Consider the following 25,264-nt stretch of genomic DNA (forward strand, 5'->3'; position numbering starts at 1 on the left):
AATTTGCAGACCAAATGCATGAACATTTTGCCATTTTTGACTGACCCTAAACACTTTGTTCCCAGACTGCTTCAGGTCCTCACTGAATATGGTAGAGCTTCTGGATATAGAGTAAACAATCAAAAATCCAAAATGTTTCTAGCACACCAGAGTTCGGCAACTGTATTTCAAGAAGTCCTTGCATCTTTCTATTTGGCTCATAATGTATTTCACTATTTGGGGACCTTTATTCCTTGGAACTGGTGGGATATATACAGAACAAATTATGCTCCCGTAGTTGGTAAGATTCACACTCATCTTAAGGAGTGAAGTAGGTAGAATAGCTGTGCTAAAAATGAACATCCTACCCATATTAACTTAGTTTAACATGTTCCATGCTCCTTACCTAGAACCTCTCTCATGGTCTTGGAGGGTAGCATCTCTAAATGTATTTGGCAGGGCAGAGTCCCTAGGAATAAGTTGGCAACTTTGTGTCAGTGAAGGGAGGTGGGGGGGGGGCTCTCCCGCATCTCTTGGAGATCTTCGGGGCAGCTAGATTACGTTGTGTTAAAGATTGGCTTGGAAGAGATGCAGAACTTACATGATTACCTCTTGAAAGCAGAATGTTGGAGGGACCGGACCTAGACACTCTAGTTTTTCTACCCTCAACATCCATACTGGCCAGAAGAGTGGCTAAATCACACCCTCTGATTATCCATACCCTTCTGCAAATATATGCAGCTTTTAGAGGAGGTTCAGACACCAGCTTCCCTGCTAAGGCACATCCCGAGCCTCTCTGGTCATACCTTTAACAGAGACACACACACAACTGATGGGACCTGGATCTTGAGCACATAGGGCAGCTCTGGGATGGCAAAGGGTGATTATCCTTTGAACAGTTATGTGAGGATTTTGGTATATGTCTTGAATATCACACTAAGTTAAAGGAGCAGATCCTTAAATTGGCGAGATCTGGATGGGTGCGAAGATTGCCCTCAGTCTCTGAATTGGCTTTAATGGATGAAGATCTCACTAGGAAAATAGTTTCTGTACTATACAAGGCTATCTGGGCTGTTAGGGAATCCTCACTTACGTAAGTAGACAAGTGGAATGACAATTTGGTAATGGGGTTAGATTGGACTGAAAGTTAATTTGTAAAAGAGCCCTCAAGGTATCTATATGCAGTCGCAGGGCAGAGCTGATGTACAAACTCCTCCATCTGGTCTATAGATGCCTGATATCACCAGGTACTCCCCTTCCTTGTCACGGCTTTGCTGGTGTGGTTGTGGCCAAGAGGGCACTTGTATACACGTGGTGGTCTTGTACATTCACACAAGTTTTTTGTAAAGAGATACAGGCTAAAAACGTACATGATTATGGTTAAGGATATTCAGTTAACAACATCTATTTGCCGCCTTCTTGGAAAAAATTGGAGGGCTCTTGCTTAACAAAGACCAATGTGGTCACATGGTACATGCAGCCTGGTTTACCATAGCCACATTATGGAAGTGAATACTTTTGCTCGTGCATTGGCACAAACTGCTACAATACATTGCTGTTAAAAAAAAAAAAAAAAAAAAAAAGCTTCCTTACTCCTTAAATAAGTCCTCTGTACTGTAAGATCTATTGTTTAAGGCTAATTCACGAACTTTACAGGGGCAAGGGATCATTAACTTTTCTTACATTACACTGTACTATGTTGTTGGAGTTTGCCTTGCCCTAAAATATGTGATGAGCCTAAATAATTCTCTCTACTACCAGCTCTTTGGTTAAATAAAAAACGTTACAGAACAAAAAACCACAAGCAATGGAAAGGGTATTTGTTAGTTCATTTTTTGATTTAAAAAGAAAATATTCAACCACACATCAAGCCACAGGCTTGCCCAAGACATAGGAAATGGGGCCATCCAATCCTTTTATTTGTCCTGGCAGTGTCCTCTTGCTCATTTTGGCTTCCAGCTCAAATAGAACCAGCTTTTACTGGGCTATCAGCCTTCATTCATAATTACCCAGGGGATTTTCCCCAATTTTTAACCCTCTTGCTCTATTCCAGTTATTGTAGTGAAGGGCCTTGCCCAGGGGCCACAGACAGCAGCTCCTTCTGGAACCCGATATGTGTGCAGGCCGCATTCAACCACTGTGTGTCACCATCGTGTAACGGCAGAGCCCGCTTCCTCTGCACCGGGTGGTTGTGCATGCTACCTCATCAGCAGAAACTGGGATTTGGAGTAAAACCCAATCTGTCCCCAGTGGGGAGATGCACAACTACTGAAATAACAAGTGGTCCCCCAAAGTCCTTTTTTTAACAATGGTTTCTTCTGTCATCCACCAAATTTTCTGCCGCCATCTATGCCTCCCTCAGTCTACAAAGCATTAACAACCCTTAGCATGAACCAGCGTAGGACATACCTCATATGCAATGGCGAGGTCTGTGTGGTCATCGATATCCACTTTTGCCATCAGCACTTTGCCTTTTTGCTTGGCTACCATCTTCTCTAACCGAGGCCCCAGGATCTTGCAGGGCCCACACCACCTGCAGAACAGTTTCAGTTGAGAGCAAGTTAACAGCAGTGTATCCATGGCAGGTGTCCTTAGGTCAAAACCACTGCATATGGCACATTGCATACAGGGTCACAGTGCATTACGTCAATCACTGATATTCACATAAAAAGATGCTCCTTTGAGAGTCAAGCACATATTTGGCCTCTCATTCTGCCACCCCCCCCTCCCCTTTACCTGCAGATTAGTGCCACTGATTCAGAAGTTAATATGAATGTGGAAATAAATACAACCCACGTGCTTGCTTCAATGCTGAATCTGGGATTTCGGTAGAAGTGTGACATGCCTAGGCTTTAAAGCCCCAGATCTTGGCTGATGCATATATGGTCAGTAAGAATGGCCCATTTTGTTCTTCTTGGCATAACTTACAGAACTCTGATAGGTGATTTGCTCAAGATAAAAGACCCTAATGACTGAGCATTATTCATGGAAAGCAGCCCAGCCCTTAAGGTACTAGGAGGGAACAATTAGAGGAACAGTAAATAGGTTGAAACCTTGACAACCAGTCTGAAGAGGTCTTACCCTTTCAGCAAGCACAAGGTGGCCTCAAGTTCAAGTATTATCCTATTATGTCCCAATTTTTAAGAAGCTATCCTCGAAATAGGACACAGACATAACTGGTTAATATCATTGGGTTATTTTATATTGATCCAATAAAAAAGGTATTACAACTAGCAAATAAGTCACTTAAAACTCAAATAGGAACAGAGAGGGAATTAATGCTCCTTTATTTGCACAAACAGTACTGTACCCAAGACGTTCCTGTCTTCCTTTGATGATCTGTGCACATAATACAAGAGTTTCTGACTTGCAGATCAGAGATTGTAATATTGGCCCATAATGCCAAAGAGAAAAAATTTTATCGATTCTTCCTGATCTTCTAGCAGCTCTTACTTTCCATGATCAACAGCAATTTCCCAAAATTTATACATAAAATACTATGAACACCAACTGTCTTAGCAGGTGAATTAGGACCATTTATCGAAAAACAGCTGCCAGCAAGACAAATATGCACTATAAAAAGCAGCAAAGTTTTCATGCTTCTCATGGCAAAACTAAGCTGTTTTATGTCAAAAAACAACTGAACATGTTAACTGCCCAACTGGCTCTACCCACTGTAACATGCTGAAAGAAAATCCCCTTTACATTCAAAAGATGGGGGCAAGCACTGTAACATGACTGCATGCCACTCCTCTCTGTGGTCAAATTATGAATGCTCTCTTTGTTTTGGCCCTACAACTGCCTGTAATTCCTGGGCTTCCACATGCCCGATAAGAACCTGCTTCAATCCCAATCGTTTCCACACATGTAGCTGAGGGACTACGGGCCTAACACACTCAGCTCCCAGCAGCCAGGGCATTCCCCTTCAGTTGCTTCTCTCGTTTCCTACACTGCAGCAACAATCTTCTAGCACAGGCACGGACAGCTCGTCAGAGCCTAGTACCAGACTATGGGCGTCACTAAGTGGAGGTGGCGGAGACCTACTCTGCAGTCTGAGCAGCAGAAGTTGGGTCCAGGAACTGGAGCACGATCACCTGGATGGCAGTTGCTGATGGAATACTGGAACCCAGCAGCAGTGTTTTATTTAAAAAAAACAAAAAAACAAGTCATCAAACCTCTAGCACTTGTTCTTTCAAAAAAAAAAAAAAAAAACCTGAAAGTTGGTTATATTCCATGCTGGACACAGAAACAGGGAGGATGAATTTCACAAGCTAGAAGAAACTGCTCCAAAACAATGAACCACTGCGTAAATGAAAACATTAACAAACAGTGAATGAAGGCTGGCTTAAATTTATGCACAACTTTACAAGTCAAGACTCTTATTACGAGGCATCACCGTCCAGATCTAATGCATTTAAATACTCACTCAGCGTGAAAATCCACAATCACTGGCGTTTCACATTTGATGACCCGATCATGAAAATCACCCTCATCCTGGATGTTGAAAGTGACTCTGCACATGGGAGAGGAAGAGAAAGTCCGAACGGAGGGCTGGTGTGCTGCGCAGGCAGCTGATGCTGGCAGGGGGCGGTGACACGGGGCATAGAACCCCCCGAGGAACGGCGAGGGGCGGCAGCACTGAACGGGCACGGAGAGGCCTTTCACGGAGGGAGACAGTAGCCGCTGCAATAAAATTCTCTGGGCCATCTGCAGGAAGAAAGAGAAACTCAGCTAACATCTCAGTATTGGCCACCCCAAGCCCGCAAAGCTTCATGCAGAGATCATTTCTATAACAAAACCCTAGTTATACCCACACCTCCAGTAAATATTAGAGAGAAGAGAAGCTAGAAAGTGCCATGTCCAGATGCAGGAAAGGTGTGAAACACACCAGGAGATCAAACAGATTAAGATAAATTGTACTTCACCTAGGAGCCATCCTTGTGGTTTGGTGGTACTGCTGTGCAACACCACATGGACAGAGCCGGTTTCAATTCCAGAATCCGGATATTGCGCTCCCTGCATTGGCAGAAGCTGGGGATGCTGAGGGGGAGGGAGTCATGCTCATTGCACAATGACTCCTAGTGGCCAGACTGCAGGGCTCTAGGACAGCATTTCCCAAGCCTCTCCTGGAGGCACATCTAACCAGTTGGATGTTCAGGTTGTTATCTGTAATGAACATACATGAGTTACATTTGCATATATTGGAGACCCAGGGTATGCAAATGTCTCACATGCGTATTCATTTTATGAATCCTAAAAACCCAACTAGATAAGTGTGCTGCCAGGAGAGGGTTGGGAAACACCGCCCTAGAGGGAGTCCTGTTGCATGGCCCCTGACTGAGGACCATGGCTGTGATGATTGGGCCAGTCGATTTGGAAGAGGTTATAACCCAGACAAAAGAGATTCAGGTAGCTGTGAATGAAGGATCATGGTGTCAGTTCCTGGCCCTGGTTCTCACTCAGAAGCCCAAAGGAGCAGACGGAAAAAAAGTGCTGAGCCAAAAAATACAAATAAATAATTGTAGGAATAGCTTCTGTCTACAGTAAGGATGAAATAATATACCTAGCACATTTGTTCGTGATCATTAGTTTTAATAGTATGGCTACCATGCTAGGACCACTTGGATGGCGTTCTGAATGCCTGATCAGCCAAATCCTTGCCCTCCAAAGTGAGTCAGGTCATGCTCGTACTTCAGCAGTAATCATGCCAATCTCAAACGTTAAGGTCTGCAGAGCTTTCACATCGGTTTAATGTTTTATTTCCTTCATCCTTTAACACTATTGTGGTGTGAAAGAGCAGCTGCTCTACTATCATTAGGGTCAAGGACCCTGCTCTCCCACAGCTCAGGGCTAGAAAATCCTGCAGGATTACCATCAATTTGATATTGGTTAATGTGAACAAGAAAGAAAACTTTTTTTCTCTGTTTGTCTGTTATTATACATTCAAGTGGACTAACACCAACCACACTACTTTAATCTTGGATAAAGATGGAAAGCTTTTTTTTTTAACAAATTGAAAGCTTCTAAAAATAATTTATATAAAATATGATATGTTTTGACTGGACTAACCTAATACATTTCTTGATTAGTTGTTTTGGAAGACAAAACTCTGTTCATCGGGTCCAAATAAAAGAGGATGTTCCTGAATATACATTATTACATTACAATGGTGATGTGAATAGGAAGGGTGGAAAAGGTTGATGTGGGGCGATAACTGGACTTTTATAACGACTCCCTCTCCTCTGCTCTTACCTCACCCACCCACTCACTGAAGCTTGTAACCCCACCAGTCTCTCTCACAAAATGTACTTCTCATTCCTGTCAGTGTCACCTCCTCTCCTCTCCCCCTTCCCTCTCAGGGACTCCTTGCCTTCACCTCGCTTCTTTTCTTTCTTGTCCTCTCTTCCACTGCTATTAATTATCCATGTCCCCATGTCCACCACCAGATGCCTCCAAGCCACCCCTCCCCACCCAGCAGCTGTGGGATCCTGTCACTGCCCCTGATGAATGCATGCCTCTGCTTACTAACTCACAGCTACGCATCCAGGAACAAAGGTCCCACCGGGGCCCCACTGTTCTGCTCAATAGCGGCTGCATGAAGAGTAGCAGTACCAGCAATCTTAGAGCTGCAAGGAGGAGTATTTTGGACAGCCAGCAGAAAGATCGTGACTGGGAGGGACGGAAGAGCTGGACAGTGAGCAGGCAAATGCAAAGTACTGTGGAGAAGGTGGGAGCACTCAGGAAGAGAGAGCCCTGGCTGCAGCCAGTAGGGACAGAATCATGATGGCACCAGGTCTGAGCTTGTGTCCGTCAGGAAGGCTGCTGCAGGTTCCATCGTCTCACTGGTATACGTCCTCTCGAGAGAGGAGCAAGCAGGAACGTGCCACCAGTGCGCAGCAGGAAACAATCTGCAGAGTCATTGCTGTTGCATCGAAGGCCTGTTTAAGGATGGATTCCAATCGTCTGTCCTGAGTATCCTTCATTGCAGCCCCTCCCTCAACGGGAATCATTCGCTTTGAGACTGCACAGTCCATGGCGTCCACTTTCGGGAAACGCAAGTGCTCCTTGGTCGCTGGTTCTAGGGGGTATAGGGCTTCCAAGACCCGAGCCCCTTTGAAGCTGGCCTCCGGGGCAGCCCACTCCAGGTCAATCAGTTCCTGGATGGCTTCCATCATTGGGAAGTAGCATGAGGCTTTACGAAGGGACACCAGGATGGGATTTTTCTTTGGTTCCGCCATCAGATCCGTGCCTGGAATACCCAGGGTCTTCAGAGTCTGGGAAACAAGGGCTGGTAATTCATCCCTGTGGAAGAAGCAAAGCATGGTTCGGTATGGTTCCAGGCCTGGAGGGATTTCTCCTTCTTCCAGGGAGTCACCATCGTCATCTGAGGTGTCCGGGTCCCTGTCAGGGAAATTCTTGGTTAGGCGAGGCATGCCTCGAGGCATCTGACCAGGGCCGGGAGGATCTTGTGCTTCCAGCAGGGGTTGAACCCGGGGTGCAGCCGGGGCTGATTGCACCTGAACGAAGGCTTGCAGCCCTTGGAAAAATTCTAACTAGGAGAAGGTCCCTGGATCTAAGTTAGTCCCAGGGGGAGTTGGTGTAGGAGCCCCTCTCTTGTGGGGAGGCCATCTCAAGAGATGCATAGATCCGGGGAACTATCATCTGTAGTAGTTTCGGACCCATCCCCCAACAGTGAGGGACCAGGCTTTGGTTCCCCCTGGGCTTCCTCACAATGCTGGCACAGGCAGGACTCCAGTTCAGGCTGCGTGGCTCTTATGTGGTAGGCTGCGCAAAGAGAGTGCCTTCTGGCCTTCTTGGGTGCCGGTGCCTCTAGCTTCAATGCGCGTGTGCAGCTGTAAATGCGGCTGTGTATGTAGTTGTGTGCATGGGGTGCGCTCAGATATGCGCACTCGGTTGTGCCATGGCCAAATTGTGCGCGCGGTTACGTGTGCAACTGTACACACGTCTGTTTTGGACGCACGCAAGTTAGGCGCATCGGCTGCCCGGCCTGCCCCGGGCGTACTGCCGGTCGAGATAGGAAGATGGCGCCGACGCCCCTGCGCATAAGATGACGCCCCCGAGGGTCTCCACATGGACCCCTGCCCCAGATTGGGGCCTAGCCCAACTAGGACTGCTCAACCCGATCAGTGCTCCTTTTACCTCGCCGGGAAGTAATTCAAATCGATACGGCAATCCAAGCCTCAGGAGACCTGATTTAAAGTTTTCTGCTTATCTGGTCTCAGCGCTTACCGATTGAGTGCTGGGACGGTCTCCAGCTGCAGGGGGAAAGGGCTTTAACTTCACCGCCGTGCTCGTTTCTGCACCACTGCCTTTCAGCCACTCTGGCGGCTAAGTCCATGCCGAGAACCGGCTACCGGACCAAGGCACACCTCTGAGGGATATCGGAAATCACCTCAGGAATTCTCAACTGGGGGAGGGACCCTTAGGTTTCACCACAGAAGAGCGAGGCTCGATCTTCTTTAAGGTAATTTTTCTTTCTTCTTTGCTGTATTTGTTAACACTATTCTAGTGTGTGAGATAGTGTCCACATCTGCTAGGAGACAGAGAGATACTGAAGAGCTGAGGTTACTGCAGGGGTATATCTAGAGTGACGTCAGCTTTGAAATCTGACTGTGTCTCCCATCTGCTAGCAGAAGAGCACATAACCCACTGGTCCTGAGACCATCTGGCTACACTCTAAGAAAACGTCACTTTCACTGGCCCAACCTGATATCTCTGCTTTAGTCCTGGAGCCAGCTGCTTCTCCTAAGTCCCACTATTTCTGTGCTTGTTCTGTTGCTACTCTCGGGAGAGAGACCAAAAGTAGGGAGATGGAGAGCGCAAACAGTGGCGATGGGTGCAGAAGATGTCAAAAGAAGGGATGTGGAAGGTCAGCTGGTGGGAGGAGACTAATTGAGGGAGGTGAAAGACTAACAGGTAGTGAGAGGGAAATTGAGGACTGGGAGGTATAAAGAACCAGAGGCAAATGAGTGCTAGGAAATGTGGGGGAAAAAGCCAGAAACAGAGTTAGAGGGCTGAAAAATGTGAGGAAAGGGAGAGCATGAAATGAGAAGAGGGCTGAGGGCCAGCAAAGAAGAGATGGAGGGCTCAGAGGAGCCAAGAGGGGAAAAGACAGGGAAGTGTGAAAGGGTGAGAAATGGGAGGGTGAGAAGTAAATCCAAGAAGAATTAATTGAAAAAAGATGGAGAGAAATGAGAATAAAGAAAAGTCTGAGAGAGGTGAAAGATGATGAAGAAAAAGACAAGCACAGAAGGAAAAAAATGGAAAGGAGAATCAGAAATTAAAGACAAAATGAAGGCAGAGAAGAAACCAAGGGGGAAAAATCCCTTACAATCAAGGTAGAAAAACAGCAAAATAATATTTGCTATACTTTTTGTGAACCAGGCGAGTTCCATAAGACATCTGAAATTCTTGAAAGGGGTACAGTAGTCAGGAAAGGTTGTGAACCACTGCTTTAGGATGCATCCCAATAAGTATATTTTCCCCAACTTATTTATGTAATCAGTCGCCTGGTGCCAGGTTCTAGGCGACTTACAAAAATTTATGTACATAATCAGTATAAAACAAATTTAAAAAAAAATTAAAATCTATACAAGATCAGCAATAACAAACAAGACAAACTGACAAATCAAATGCCTTCATAAAAAAAAGCTTGATTTGCTCCTCCACTTATTCCCCTCCTCTCCAGCCCCTCTTTTACTGAACGGCCACAGAGCGACAGCTCCCTCTAAGCCCAGGCTCATAGCAGTGGCTCATTTCCTTTGGCCCCAGCCTCAGCAGTTCCAGCTCATTTTAGGCCTGGGCTGGTCATTGCAACTCCACCTGGGCTGGTGCCAGCTATAGCAACTACTGCTCCCTTCCAGACCAGGTCAGCCACAGCAGCTTCTCCCAAGCTACAATTCTTTTAGGTACACAGGCAACCTGGCCTCTGGGATTTCTCCACCCTTGGAAATGGTAATAAGTTGGGAGGGAGGTGAGAAGAGATGGACTATGTGAAACCAGCAGCTCATTTAAAGTTCCATGTATAGATTTAAATGATTTTATTATTGCTGTAACAAGGATGCCATTATGAGAATCATACACAAATAGCAAGTAATGCGGAACAGTACTAAAATAGGGGGAAATCCCCAGGTAGTTGCAGAACACCCTCCCTCTTCCCACAAAAGCTCCATTTAAGTTTAGCCTTGACATTCATCAGGCTGTGAGACTACAGGGGCTGTGTTTGCTCGTGATAGAACTATTCAGGAGTTTATCTATTTTCCTTAGATTAAATAGTTACAGGCTACTACTGAAACGCTGAGGGCATCCCTGTGATTTTTGCCTGATCTAAATTATAGCTAAAACATACGCATATATGCATATATACACATTATATTCATTCGTTTTTGTGCACAAAAAAATATAGCTATTGAGAACCCTAAGCCACCTGCGAGTGTTTGATAAAGATATACAATAACCCCTTTAATGTATGTTTTGTGATTAGGCGTACTCTGGACAACACTTCTTTTGGTTGTGACTGTTTCTGCCCCCAATTCGCTTTCACTGGGAGGCTACGCCATGTATCCACCACTTTCTGTGAAAAAATCTCTTTGTTGCTCCTGAGTTAACCACCTTGTAGCCTCAAACCAGTAACCCTTGCGGTAGAATTTCCCACTGAGAAAACATTTACTTCTGGTGCATTATCACTGAAGTTCTGAATGTCTCTAATCACCTCACTCTAAGGCAGTGCTTCCCTATGCCCTAGAGGCATAGCTAGCCGGTTGGGTTTTCAGGATTGCCACAATGAATATGCATGAGATTGCATACACTGAGCCTCCAGCATATGTAAATCTCTCATGCACATTCATTACAGACATCCTGTAAACAAGACCAGTTTCCTAAGCAGTGTGCCATAGCACAGTTGTGTGCCTTCAGACCTGATCAGATGTGCCATGGAAAAGTCACCACTGCCTGATCCAAACCAGCACTTGGGCTCTGCTCTCAGCACCTCACAGCAACAAGTGTCACTAGCAGCGGCCCCGACTTTTACAGTCTGTGGAACTGATGAGCATGGGGGTAACCAGCACAGTGCAGTGGTTACTACCCTTAATAGAAGCATGGGATTATTACCCTTAACCAATAAGCATTGATGCAACTGCAACTTTGCTCTCTGCTTCGAAGGAGGGAGTGGGGCTGAAAGGAAAGAGAAATTTGGATTCAGCGACACCCAAACACAAGCTATGACTTTTACAGTCTGGGAGTACTGATGCTCAGACATTAAGAAAAAAACACAAAACAAAACACCGGACTGCTTCTATGGCAAAGTCCATAAGCAAAGCACGACAAGCAAAACTGACTGATACATGGGGGTAACCCGCACAGAACAGCAGATACTACCATGGGAAGCTTGCTGGGCAGACTGGATGGACCATCAGTCCTTTAGTCCTTTTCTATGTTTATGTTTCTATGTTAAACATGCAGGAGCTGCTTTCTGAGACCATGTGTAATCATGCATGCCTCCTTTCTAGCTACAGCACGAGACAGAGTAAACAATCGGTAGCATGCAGAGTATGAATAACAGGGCCCCATTTCGTGCAGCGCATATGGTACACACAGAGCTTGGACTGGGAAGGGGGCAGCTGCCCCAGATGTGAAGCCCAAAGGGGCTTCATCAGCAAGGCTGCTTTTATCTATGGGCATAAGTACACAAAGCTGAGCCCCAATGTCTATTTGTCAGTGCCCAAAATCTCAGACAGCAGAGATCAGCCAGAATGCAAGGACCTGGATAGGAATGGATGTGAATTTGGAGGAGATAGAGCAGAGTGTAAAGCAAAGAAAAACCCTCCCTAATCCAGCCCCTTCTACTCTCTTTTTCCCCTCCCCTCCTATCTGTAAGGAACAGAAAGGGGCGGGGGGGGACTGGAGAGGATAGCAGAACAATTTATCTGTGATCCCTTATTCTCTATTTGGTGAGGTTCTGTGTGTGATGGAGGTGAAATATTCTGCTTGCATGTAGGTATCTGCCATAGTCCAGCTTGTTCTTTTTTCTCAATAGAAAGTGTATCAGTGTGCTAGGCCCAGGTGGAATATTTTCAGCGTTGCCTTTTCATGCAGGATTGTTGTTAATTAATTTGTGATCCCTTATTCTCAATTTGGTGAGGTTCTGTGTGTGATGGAGGTGAAATATTCTGCTTGCATGTAGGTATCTGCCATACTCCAGCTTGTTCTGCTTTCTCACTAGAAAGTGTATTGGTGTGCTAGGCCCAGGTGGAATATTTTCAGCGTTGCCTTTTCATTTATTTAGAAACTTTTATATACCGGTATTAGTGGGGACATCATACCGGTTTACATTCAAACAAAAAGGTTTGAAAGTACATGTTAACAAGGGAAGATGAACTAGGAGGGGGGTTAACCAAGGACAGCGTGGAAGATATAGACTAACAAAACAAGAGAAAATTAACAACATTATTTATTCCTTAATATTAGGAGTGAATGGTCACCAAGCGGTGTATGGGATGATGAGATGGAGGGATGGAGGGCTCTACTCTGGATAGGCTTGTTTGAACAGTAGTGTTTTTAGTTTCTTTTTGAATTTGATCACACATGGTTCAAGGCGCATATGATAGGGCAGGGAGTTCCAGAGAGCGGGGCCAGCAATAGAGAGGGCACGGTCGTGTGGAGGAGAGATGGGCGGTTTTCAGTGAGGGTACAAGTAGGGTGCCTTTGTTGGCAGATCTGGTAGGTCGAGAAGATTGGGGGGTATTGAAGGGAAGGTCAAGCCAATTGGAATTGTGGACGTGAATGGATTTGTGTACTATGGTCAGGATTTTGTAGTGAATATGGGAGAGAATGGGGAGCCAATGTAGATCTCTGAGGACGGGGGTAATATGTTCATGTTTACGTGTGTTTGTGATGAGTCTTGCTGTAGCATTTTGTAACATTTGGAGGGGTTTTATCGTGGAGAGGGGGAGCCCTAAGAGGAGTGCATTACAGTAATCTAATTTGGAGGATATGGTGGCTTGGATCACTGTACGGAAATCCTGGGTGTATAGTAGGGGGTCTGAGTTTTTTAAGTACGTTGAGTTTGAAGAAACCTGCTTTGAGAATGGAGTTGATGTAAGGCTTCATATTTAGTTGATGATCAAGGAGGACATCTAGGTCCCTAATGAATGGTTGTGCTGTGAGGAGGTTAAGCTTTAGGTCATGAAGCGGTGGGGGGAGGGGAAGGAATGAGAGGAGATGAGTAGAAGTTCGGTTTTATTAGTGTTAAGTGCAAGGTGGAGGTTGGTAAGCAGGGAGTTGATGGCTGCCAGGCAATTTTCCCAGTGCTCTAGGGCATCTGAGATGGAGTTGTGGATGGGAATGATGATCTGGACATCATCAGCATAAAGATAAAACTTGAGTTTAAGGTCTGAGAGGAGCTGGCAGAGGGGTAAGGTAGACATTGAAAAGGGTTGAAGAGAGTGAAGAACCTTGCGGGACTCCTTATTGTAGGGGGTGTGGGGCGGATAGGTTGTTTCCTATTTTAACAGAGAATTTTCTGTTCGTGAGGTAAGATTTGAACCATGCAAGGGCTAGCCCTGAGATGCCGATGCTTTCTAGACGTGTCAGGAGGTGGTGATGGCTGATAGTGTCGAATGCTGCCGAGATATCGAGGAGGGCAAGGAGGTAGCTATGGCCTTGGCCCAAGCCTCTGAGGAGATGGTCGGATAAGGAGAGGAGTAGTGATTCAGTATTAAAGTGTTTCCGGAAGCAGAATTGAGAAACATGGAGGATCGCATGATTTTCGAGATAGTCCATGAGTTGTGAATTAACAACTTTCTCCATCAGCTTGGCAATAAATGGGAGGTTGGAGATTGGGCGGAAATTGGAGGGGTCTTTTGGGTCTAAGGAGGGTTTGACTACCGCATGCTTGAGTGAGTCACGGACCATCCCATGGGTGAGGGAGCAGTTGATGATATCAGCTATGGCTCTGGCTATGGCGTTGGGTATGGCTATTAGGGCTTTAGTGGGGATGGTGTCGTTGGGATGCAAGGCAGGTTTAAGTTTTCCAATGATATTTGCTACTTCTTTGGAGGAGGTGAAGTCGAGGGCAGCCATTGCAGGTTGGGAGGGTGTGGGGACAGTGAGTGGGTCAGGAGGGGGACAGTTATTGGAGGGGAGAAATCTCGAAAGGAGGTTAAAGATCTTACTTTGGAAATAGTTGGCCAGTTCCTCACATTTGGATGCTGCCTCAGAGTCTGGTATGGTGGGGGAGATGGAAGTGGTGAGACTTGCGACATAGGAGAAAAGCACTTTGGGGTTGAATCTGTAGTCATGGATTTTTTTTGTGTAGAAGTCTCGCTTGTGTTTGAGGGTGGAGAGTCTGTAATTGTGTAGGGCTGTTTTGTAGCTGGAGGAATGTTGCGGGGTAGGGTCTTTGTGCCATTTTCTCTCCTTTTGCCTGAGATTGTTTTTTAGGGTTTTTAACTCTGGGGCGTACCAGGGCTTTGAGGGTTTTGAGGAGGCATTTATGACTCGATTGGAGATTGGGCAAAGCTTGTTGGCAATGTCTCCTGTAAGGCTATTCCAGGATGCTAATGCTGTGTTGGGATCTGAGCAGACTAGACTAGGTAGGGAAGTAGATAGTGCGTCTGCTAGTTCGTTGCTAGGGCAGGAATTTCTGGATATTATGGTAGTGCTTAGGGTGTTGTTGCTAGGGGGGGGGGGACTTTGGTGGAGAGCAGGACTTCTATTAGGCAATGGTCGGACCATGGAACTGGGGTGCATGTGGGTGTGTTGGTGGTGTGGATGTCGGAGTTGATAAACATCAGGTCCAACGTGTGGCCGGCTTTGTGTGTGGGAGATGCTATGATTTGCCGGAAACCTATGGCAAGGAGGGATTGAATGAGGGATTCGCATGATGCAGAGGGGGGAAGTGAATCTATATGGAGATTAAAATCTCCTAGGATAATGGAGGGGATGTCGGTTTTTATCCATTCAACAATGAATTCCATTAGGGGAGATGGGTTAGACTCGAGGAAGGTAGGGGGAGCATAAACTAGACAGATTTGCAATGCAGCTGACCTAAAGAGGCCTATTTCAAGCTTGGGTGGGGTGGATATGCGGATGGGTTTAAGGTTTAGGCATTTCTTAGCAGCCAAAAAGAGTCCTCCTCCTCTTTTTTTGGGTCGGTGGATAGAGAAGATGTCATAGGAGGTCGTAGGGAGTTGGTTAATGAGGACAGTGTCTGAGTCTTTGAACCATGTTTCAGTAACAGCACAGATGTCTGGTTTGCAATCAGTAAGAAGGTCATTAAGGATGGGTGTCTTTTCGGATAGGGATTGTGCGTTGAAGAATATTATGGAGAGGGTAGTGAGACCTAGGAGTTGTGTCAGGGGAGTGGTACTTATGGGGATTAGGGATTTGCGGAGGGGGGGTGTGATGGTGGAGGAGGGGGGGGATAGTCTGGAGAGAGGAAAGTGGATACGAGGGATTGGGTAAGAAGCCATTTGGGATAGCTGGTAATAAGAGGGTGGTATGCAGAGGGGGGGTGTTTCTAAGGGGGCAACAGGGGTGGGATATGGGGAGTATAGGGAGAGGGCTGTGGATAGGATGCAGTAAAGTATAGCAAATAACATACAGGAACTTATAGCAAGTATAGCATCAAGGTGCAGTAAATACAGTCAGGGCTTTTTGTATTGCAAGCTGAGTAGCGAGAGTCTGGATTGAGCACTGATAGTATTACAGTTCGTGAGGGGGAAGATCCCGTTGGTGGGATATCCTGTCGCTGCGGGTTCTAAGTTGTATTTGAGTTAGAAAGTTAGAAAATGGTGCTCATTAAGGGGCGCACCAAGAGCATGCCCCTTAGGTCGCACTCCTTCGTGCGTGCGGCGCCGTGGAGAGTAGGCCGACTTTAAAGGCCTTTTTCCTTCCCCCCTCCCAGGTGCTGATGTCAGCGCAGCTCCTGACCTGGGATTGGCTCAGAGGGGCTGTGAGGGCGGGAGCTCAGGGAGGGATTGTTGTTGTTTAATATCTTAATTAAATTTGTGATCCCTTATTCTCTATTTGGTGAGGTTCTTTGTGTGATGGAGGTGAAATATTCTGCTTGCATGTAGGTATCTGCCATACTCCAGCTTGTTCTGCTTTCTCACTAGAAAGTGTATCGGTGTGCTAGGCCCAGGTGGAATATTTTCAGCGTTGCCTTTTCAGCCAGGATTGTTGTTGTTTGAGTTCTGGCGGTTAAGGCTGTGTTGGTGTGGCAGGCTTGCTATATAGGTTCCAAGTGACTTTTTGCTGGGTTTGTGTTACTTCACAAACTACTTGGGAATTGAGGGACTTTGTCACTGCAACTGAAATAACAACATGATTTGAATGTTTTTCCTATGGTGAGCAGTAAAGGGAAAAAATTCAAATTCAGCCCAGCCACCTATTTCAGAGATTACCTTCAACCAATATTCAGACCGATACAGAAAACCGCACGGGAGAGCCAGCAAGCGCCCGCTCTCCTGATGCACGCACAAGCCACTCTCCTGGGTGTGCGATTCAGGAAGCCCAGGTATGCTAATTAGGGCCTGTGGTAAAAAGAGACGCTAGGGACACTAGCGCATCCCTAGCGCCTCTTTTTTGACAGAAGCAGCGGCTGTCAGCGGGTTTGACAGCCAACGCTCAATTTTACCGGCGTGGGTTTAGAAAACGGATGCCAGCTAAATTGAGTGTCCGTCTTCCAACCCGCGGGCAGATTTAAAATGTTTTTTTTTTTAATTTAAAATTTTTTTTTAACTTTTGGGGCCTCCGACTTAATATCGCTATGAAATTAAGTCAGAGGGTGTACCGAAAAGCAGTTTTTTCTGCTTTTCTGTACACTTTCCTGGTGCCGGCCGAAATTAATGCCTGCCTTTGGCAGGAGTTAATTTCTGAGAGTAAAATGTGCAGCTTTGCTGCACATTTTACTTTCTGGATCGCGTGAGAAAGACTAATAGGCCCATCAACATGCATTTGCATGTTGCGGGTGCTATTAGTTTTGGGGGAATTGGCCACCACAGTAAGGGGTAATAATAGCGCGTCAAAAACGCGGGCTAACAGTGCGCTCCACCGGAGAGCACTTTATTGTATCAGCCCGATTGTATGAATATCTTTCAGAGGGCCATATTCAAATGCATTTGAAGTTACCTGGCTAAATGAAAATGTGACAGACCAAAAGAAATCAATATGCCACTGCAACAGCGATAATTAATATAATACAACAAATCAAGAGCGTGAGCTCGTCGCTGGAATGTTGAGAACTCTTCTAATTATTTTTATTGAAGTTTATTGTTAAGTTCAGTGTTGCTTGAAATAAATTCTTTGTGACACCTACTCTACATGGATGTGTGTTTATATTTTTACTTTCTATAGTGAATTAATAAATTTATAAATGTAAATATAAAGGAATTGGAGGGAAGTTTCATATAAATTCGTAGGTGTCTCCGCACCACGAGTATGTGGTATTATAATCATTAACGATCCCCCGCCTCCAATGTGCGTCTCTTCCGGAGACGGAGTCAGAGCAACTCCGTCCTTGAGCCAAGACAGTTGGAGCATTTCTTAATGGAGTTCATCCAGACTCTGTAAAAAGTTGGTTACCACAACAACGTTTCTATGCCCCTGAAGAAAGACAATTCGTCTGAAACACGGATCGGCTGTGTCGGGACCATCGTTCAAATTTCGACAACATAACCAACTGACATCTTAAAGGGAAGTCTGAATTTTACTCGTTTAAAGTTTATAATCTTGCTTCATATACACAACAGAATACTTGGCATCAAATACCGTCAAGGTATATAAATTTAAATTATTAGGTGCTCATTACACGGAAGAGGTTCACAGAGGTGAAGTAATCTCTAAAAAAAATGTTTTAAAAAAAACGCACATTGGAGGCGGGGGATCGTTAATGATTATAATACCACATACTCGTGGTGCGGAGACACCTACGAATTTATATGAAACTTCCCTCCAATTCCTTTATATTTACATTTATAAATTTATTAATTCACTATAGAAAGTAAAAATATAAACACACATCCATGTAGAGTAGGTGTCACAAAGAATTTATTTCAAGCAACACTGAACTTAACAATAAACTTCAATAAAAATAATTAGAAGAGTTCTCAACATTCCAGCGACGAGCTCACGCTCTTGATTTGTTGTATTAAATGAAAATGTGGCCATTTATCCAGGTAAATTCTAGCTGGATAACTATTCATCCAGCAAGAATTTCGTCAAATAAGTGAGGTGTGTTCCAGGGGCAGTCCAGAAGCATTCTGGGAAGGAGCTGACTTAGCTGGATTAGTTATCTGGCTAACTCCCAATATCCAGCTAATTTTAAGACAGCCAGGTATATTCAGTGAATATACAGCACTACTTAAGGAAGGTTGTTTATTCAGATAACTACCAGAGCTGCACAGCAACTGAATATGGACCTCTTAATTGATAAATTTAGGTGCTGCTTGGGATTTTTGTTTTTGCAGTCTATTTCCAAAAATCACAGAGCACATATTCATCAGACACTAACAATTTCTGAAATATATATTTTGCAAAATAAAGTTTATTTAAAAATATGTCGTTATGTGATTTTATAGAATTGCTCTGGGAAGAATTATAGTGGGAACATAATGATAATTGAGTTTATAAACATTCAGGGAGAGCCTATGAGCCTCAAAATGAATTGAGGAGAGTGTGCAAGGCTGAAGGAACTAAGGAAGTTGCTCCCAAATCTGTACTGGGGGACCCCAGACACTCAAGTTTTCAGGATACTGCAATGAATAAGCTTGTGTAGGAGAAAGCTAGGTGCTGGCTCATAGCTAACTGGCCCCCGTGTTGATTTTATATTTCTTCAGCTATTGCTACTGCCACAGCAGAAAGATCTATAGCAGGGATGGCGAACTCCAGCCCTCGAGTGCCACAAATAGGCCAGGTTTTCAGGATATCCGCAATGAATATGCATGTGAAAGATTTGCATGCACTGCCTCCATTGCATGCAAATCTATCATGCATATTCATTTGGATATCCTGAAAACCTGGCCTGTTTGTGGCACTCAAGGACTGGAGTTCACCATCCCTGATCTACAGCATTGCAGCCTGAGAAGCACAGGAGCAGTAGAGAAAGAGGACGACGGAAAGGGGCTGCCGCTTGGCAGAAGTAAAAAGTGGAGCAAAAGAAGGTCCTGCTCTGTACAACAGATTGGGGGGAAAAGAGAGAAGGGGGGCTGCTGGGCAGGGTTGGATGAAGGAGAAGGGACTCCCTTGCCTGTTTAGTACGCATCTGTACTTCATCCCATTATGTACTGCTCTCTTGGATAAAGGGAATTCAAGAAGCTGCATGTTGAAAGATTGAACTGTGATCATTTGCTCAAGAAAAGAAAATATGATAATGGGGGAATTTAATTTTGCTATTCAGACTGATGGGCCCTTTAGGGATCTTACAGGTGATCATTTAACCCCAGAAGCAATAAACACAAAGGGGTGGTTGGCTGGCACTGAGGTAGGGAACCCTGTCTGTCAGGGTAGGCTGGGGGTGGGGTGGAGAATCTGGGTTCAGATCTCCTGTCTGTTGAGGTTGGTTTGGCAAGAGCACACTGTAGAAGTGGCAAGTTCAGGCATGGTAAGGGAGGGAAGATGCTGTCCCTGAATACCACTGAGTAGGGCGTCTTGGAGAAGATGATCGATTGGGGAGAATTGCTTGAGCCATCTGGCATGCCATCTGGGGAGGGACGAGTGTCAGACTGAGGGGAAAAGATAAAGGGGCCAATGCAATTATGTGCGCTGAAAGCAGGCGCTGACTTTTCAGCGCCCACTTTTTTAATGCACGCATGGCGCTATGCAATATGGAAATTAGGGGGTCGCGCTAGGGTCGCTTGCACGACCTTAGCGCCTCCTTCCTAACACAACCCGCCACTGCTGCCTGTTATGAAGACCGACACCAGTAAACTCAGCGTCGGTATTCATAACCTGCCTGTCTGTCATTAACCTGCACATTTATCTTTTTGTATTCGGAGTGAATGAGTAATAGGCTCATTCACATGCATTTGCATGTGATGAGCGCTCTCTCATTCACTCCGCGTTAGATGCGCGTTAAATAGGCGCTAATCCCCCTATTGCATTAGGGGGTGGATTAGCACCTATTTATCCCGTGTCCAACTGCGGGTTATACAGTGCACTTGGCTGAGCACACTATATTGCATCGGCCCCAAAGAATAGGAACAAGGAGTATCCTCTAAGGCAGCGCTTCTCAACCGGTGTGTGTGACACCCCAGTGTGTCACCAAACACCGGCAGGTGTGTCGCGTCTCCAGGTGTCCCACTGCCCCGTTGTACTTTCCTTCTCCCTTTTTCCAGCCCCCGTGGGCCAATTGAAAGCCTCCTTTCTTCCAACCCCCACTGCCCAATGGGAAGCCTCCTTCATTCTGCCTTCCCCCGTGCAAGCCAATCGGAAGCCTCCTCCCTTCTACTTGCCAGTGGGAGTAGGAAGAAGGGAGGAAGCCTTTGATTGGCCGGTGAGGCAGGCATGGCATAGCCCGAGAGTGGGGTGGGAGGAATGGCAATGTAGAACCCCGATGAAGCAAGGCCGCTACGGGAGCCCATCCCCGTAGCGGTGAAGAGGAAAACCCGACCCCGACGGTGCAAGGCCGCTACGGGAGCCCATTCCCGTAGCGGTGAAGAGGAAAACCCGACCCGGATGGTGCAAGGCCGCTACGGGAGCCCATCCCCCTAGAGGCGAAGAGGAAACCTGACCCCCGACTGAGGCACCAATTCCTGTGGCGCCGAAAAAAGGCCCGCCGGATTAAAGCCGCGGCGGAACTGGAGCCCATCCCTGCAGTGAAGGAAGAAGTTGTTTTTGGTGAGAGCTGGTGTGTCTGTGTGTGAATGGATGCATGGGTGAGAGCTTGGGTCTAAGGGTGTGAATGGGTGCCTAAGTGAGAGCTTATGTCTGTGGGTGTGATGGATGCATGGGTGAGAGCTAGTGTGTGTGTGGGTGTGAATGGAAGCCTGGATGAGAGTTGGTGTGAATGGGTGCCTGGGTGAGAGCTTGTGTCTGTGGGTGTGAATGGATGAGAGCTTGTGTGGGTGTGAATGGAAGCCTGGATGAGAGCTGATGTGAATGGTTGCTTGGGTGAGAGCTTGTGTGTGAATGGAAGCCTGGGTGAGAGCTTGTGTGTGTGGGTATGAATGGAAGCCTGGGTGAGAGCTTGTGCTGTGGGTATGAATGGAAGCCTGGGTGAGAGCTTGTGTGTGTGGGTGTGAATGGGTGAGAGCTTGTGTGAATGGGTGAGAGCCTTGTGTGTGGGGGTGTGAATGGGTGAGAGCATGTGTGTGGGGGTGTGAATGGGTGCTTGGGTGAGAGCTCGTGTGTGTGGGGGTGTGAGAGCTTTTGTGTGTGATTGAGAGAGCAAGACTGGTCAGGAAGGTGATGTGTTTCTGTGTGAGAGAGCGAGACTGGTCGTGAGGTCTAATTGGAGGTGTGTGTTGTGAGTGACTGGTTGTAGGCGCTAAGGAAGAGGACTGTGAGGACAGAGCTTCAGCAGCCCTTGCTGCTTCTGGTGAGTGCTATTGGCCTGGAAGGGAAAGGAGTAGGAGAGTTACTGGAGAGGGTAAGTAAAGGTGATGTTTTAAGTGCATTTTTCTTGATTGACTGCCATTTTAATTATTGGGTATTATGCCATGTCTACTGTTTTGAAATATTTATTGATATTTGGACATGTTTTAATAATTTTTATGAGTTTTTAATTGTTGGATATTATTCTGTTCAGCAGCTGTTTTGTAACATTTTTGGTATAACTTTACAATTATTTCTGTGTGGGGCTCTGTAGCAGCTTGGCTTATTCTGTTTTCCCAATAGGAAATGTATTAGTGTTTAGGGCCTGGTTTAATAGTTGTGTTTCCTAGATAGGGTTGTTACTGTTTGCGTGTTCATTAATACAGGTGTAACTTTGTGCGGGTTAGTTTGTGTGCATCATTGCAGATCCTGGAATTATGTTCGCACTGCATGCAGAGTGGCTTTTTTGGTTTTCCATTCCAGTTTCTGTCTCCATATTTATAAATTTGTGTTTTTTCTGTACTTGGGGAAGGTCAGTTCTGGGTGTGTGACCGAGGTGAGGTATTTTACTAGCATGTAGGCTAGTAAAATATTACTTATTTGTTGTGTTTTCTCAATAGGATATGGATTAGTGGTAAATTACTGTCTTTTCATAAGGAAGGCTATTGTGCCTGGTAGTAAAGGGAGTTTGTTTTGCTTTTACTGAGATGTCATCAGAACCAGAATATCTTTTTTGTATGGTGAGTTGTACGGGTAATGCCCTAGATCTTCTCTGCTCTCATTGCTGGGGGTTGAGGGGATTCCTGTGGATGCAGAGTGCATGTTTACATTTAGCCCCGTGAGGGTCACATGTTCAGTGTGTCACGCATGTGAGAACCATTTGTCAGGTGTGTCCGGCCAAAAAAAGGTTGAGAACCACTGCTCTAAGGCAAGTGAAAAGATATCTCTAGCTTCAGAGGTTTTAGGCCAGAGTGGTAAAATAATCGATGGTCATAACTACAGTATGCACACCCAAAGAAAACCGGACACATTTTTAGAGGAAAGGTAACAATATTAAGGAAAAAGTTCTGATCCAGAAACTCTTGAGTCAGGGAAGCCCTTTGTTCTCCCCGCACAGTGGGGGTTGTTTTTTTTTCACTTTCCCTGATTTTACTCACTTGAATCCAGCGCACCCCGTGCGCACCTAATCGTGCGAGCTATAAGCATTCCCGAAACACTCGCAAAGGCTCATCTATTGTGATGGGTGGCGGCAGGTCTCTCTCCCAGGTAACTGTTCTGCAAAAGCACTTCAGATAGCGCTACATACAATTACCACTGCAGTCATTATAATGGTTAACCATAAGGAACAGCAAGCTCAACACAACTAAAGTCATACTGTCAGCACTCTCAAGGAGCAGAAATCTTCAGTGCAGAGATCTTTACACCTATCATTTCCCAAGCTTGCTAATAATTTGGAAGTTTTCTTAAAAAAATAAAAAAATTCTCAGCTAGTTGAGAAAAAAAAAAGAAGAACGAACGGGCTGCTGAATTTTTATTTTTTTTTTTTTTTTAAGTTTATGACATGGGGACCCCTAGCCCCATAACAGTGCACGCGCGTATGGCCTCTAACATTCGGCCGGCCGCTGGGGAAAGCACGTGACGCCGGCGCCTGCTCGTTCTCTCGCCGCGCGCACCCTCACGCTGCTCTGAGGGTTCGCGCCGGGACGAGTCTGACCACGGCAGGACGCTATGGCGACTGCGAGTAACCTGCCGCGGGAGACAGTCCCGCGCACGCGCCACAGACTGACCATACGATACAGAACACGCGTGACCCGATGAAGGGCGAAGCGCATATAGTACATCGCTACGTTTACCTCGCACCTTGAATGGGAGCAGGGAAGGACGGCCACCGACACTTTCGGCACAGCTGCCACCAAGCCACAAATTCAAGGGCACAGCGCTGCTTATTCGCTCACTTCCAGAAGAAGACGCGTCATTTCCTCCTCGGGCACCACGCGTGGGACATAGAAAGGGGCGTGGCTTGACCGGTTGCAGTCACCTTCCACCTGCTTCCTGTAGCCAATCAGCTGAGCCTGAGCGATCTCCCCCACCCACCCCCGCCCTGGCTCCTGCAGCCAGTGCTAGGCTGGAGAAGCAGAGGTGAAGCTTACTAGAGCAGAGCAAAGCAAAGCAGGGGCAGCCGAAGCATTTTTGGTTGGGGGAAGAACTCTGAACTACCTCCCACAGCCTGACATTATCAATAAAGGCCAAGCTCAAAATGTCTCTTTTGACATGCTGACACGTGAGACATTGAGCCAGCCTTTGATGATGATGATGATGTCAGGCTGTGGGAGGTAGTTCAGAGTGTTGCCAGCTCAGAGCAGGAGCAGAGCTTAACTTTCAGGCCGATTCAGTATGTATGTATTTATTTATTTATTTAACAGCTTTTCTATACCGACATTAAAGTACACATCAAATCTGTTTACATATTAACAAAAGGTAGAAAGTACAAATAACAGGGGGTAGGGGGGGGGGGGGGCGGATAACCAAAAAGGGGGCTCGATAACAACGAGCCTCATAAATTAAAAAGGAGAGAGGCGAGAAAGAAAGTAACATGGTTAGCTAAAAATACAACTAAACAAGTGTTACAAGATTAATTATTTTACCAAAGTGCAAGTGGAAGACGGGAGGGGGATGACGGGACGCTCGGCTGAGTGCACTGTTTAGCACCTGTTTGGCTGTGCGTTTTCGACACACATCTATTACCGCTTATACTGTAAGGGGTAATAGTGCCTTGAAAACGTGCAGCCAAACTCGCAAAAACTAATAGTGCACATCACTTGTTGATGAGCCTATTAGTTAGTCGCCTGGGATACTGAAAGTAAAATGTGCGGCCAAGCAGCACATTTTACTCTCAGAAATTAACACCAGTCTAGAGGCAGGCATTAATCATAGACAGCACCAGGAAAGTGTACAGAAAAGTAGTATTAAGTCAGAGGTCCCCAAAATAAAAAAATCCAAAAACTTCAACAAAAAAAAAGTCTGCCGGTCCAAAAACGGACACTCAATTTTGCTGGCGTCTGTTTTCCGAGCCTGTGGGGGACGAGTCTGGCCGTTTTCCCTAGCGCCTCTTTATTAGTGCGGGCCCTAATTTAAATAGAGAATCGTGCACCCAGGAGAGGTGCCTGGGCACGTGTCAGGAGAGCGGGCGCTCAACACGGAGCGCCGGCTCTCCCGCACTTCATATTGAATGGGCCTGTTTATCGGTAACTGATGCCGGCAGTTAGGAACAGCTCATGGCAATCTGCTGCTTGAGGTAAAGGATAGGATAGGATGAGATGTCCACCTCCGCCGCCACTCCTGCTAAGGTACCTAAAAGGAATACACTCTCCAAGTGACAGCCCACATCAACTCACCATACAAAAGAAAATTCAAATTCTGGTGTCACCTCAGTAACAGCCACACAAACATCTTTCACTGACAGAAACTTTTGGAAGTAACACCTGGGAACTTTTGAATTTTCAGTCACCCTGAGATGGTAGTAGATGAATGGAGAGGAGGTGGAGGGGAGCAGGCACATATAAACTTTCTTCTCAGATACACACACAAAACCCTTATACCCTCTCTGTTTCTTACTCCCCTCTGCCACTTCATTCCCCTTTTCCTCTTGCTCACTCATCCCCTCTTCCTTTCCCTCTCAGTCACTCACCCCTCCCCTCAGGGGCAGCCCAAGGCAATATGCTGCCTGAGGTGA

At 46.0% G+C, this 25,264-nt stretch overlaps 1 protein-coding gene across 1 annotated transcript in view; it reads right to left on the reverse strand.

The window, feature by feature from the left end:
* TXN2 (thioredoxin 2) overlaps window positions 1-23,559 on the reverse strand; it is a 43,078-nt gene extending 19,519 nt beyond the window's left edge. The window contains exons 1-3 of the mRNA XM_029590412.1: window positions 23,392-23,559; window positions 4,406-4,686; window positions 2,389-2,512 (exon numbers count right to left, since the gene is read on the reverse strand). Coding sequence (XP_029446272.1) covers window positions 2,389-2,512; window positions 4,406-4,686 — 405 coding nt within the window. The 5' untranslated portion in view covers window positions 23,392-23,559. The remainder of the gene's footprint in view (window positions 1-2,388; window positions 2,513-4,405; window positions 4,687-23,391) is intronic.
* Window positions 23,560-25,264: the final 1,705 nt, after the last annotated feature.

The sequence above is a fragment of the Rhinatrema bivittatum genome, chromosome 2, assembly GCF_901001135.1.
Source record: "Rhinatrema bivittatum chromosome 2, aRhiBiv1.1, whole genome shotgun sequence".
Lineage (NCBI taxonomy): Eukaryota > Metazoa > Chordata > Amphibia > Gymnophiona > Rhinatrematidae > Rhinatrema > Rhinatrema bivittatum.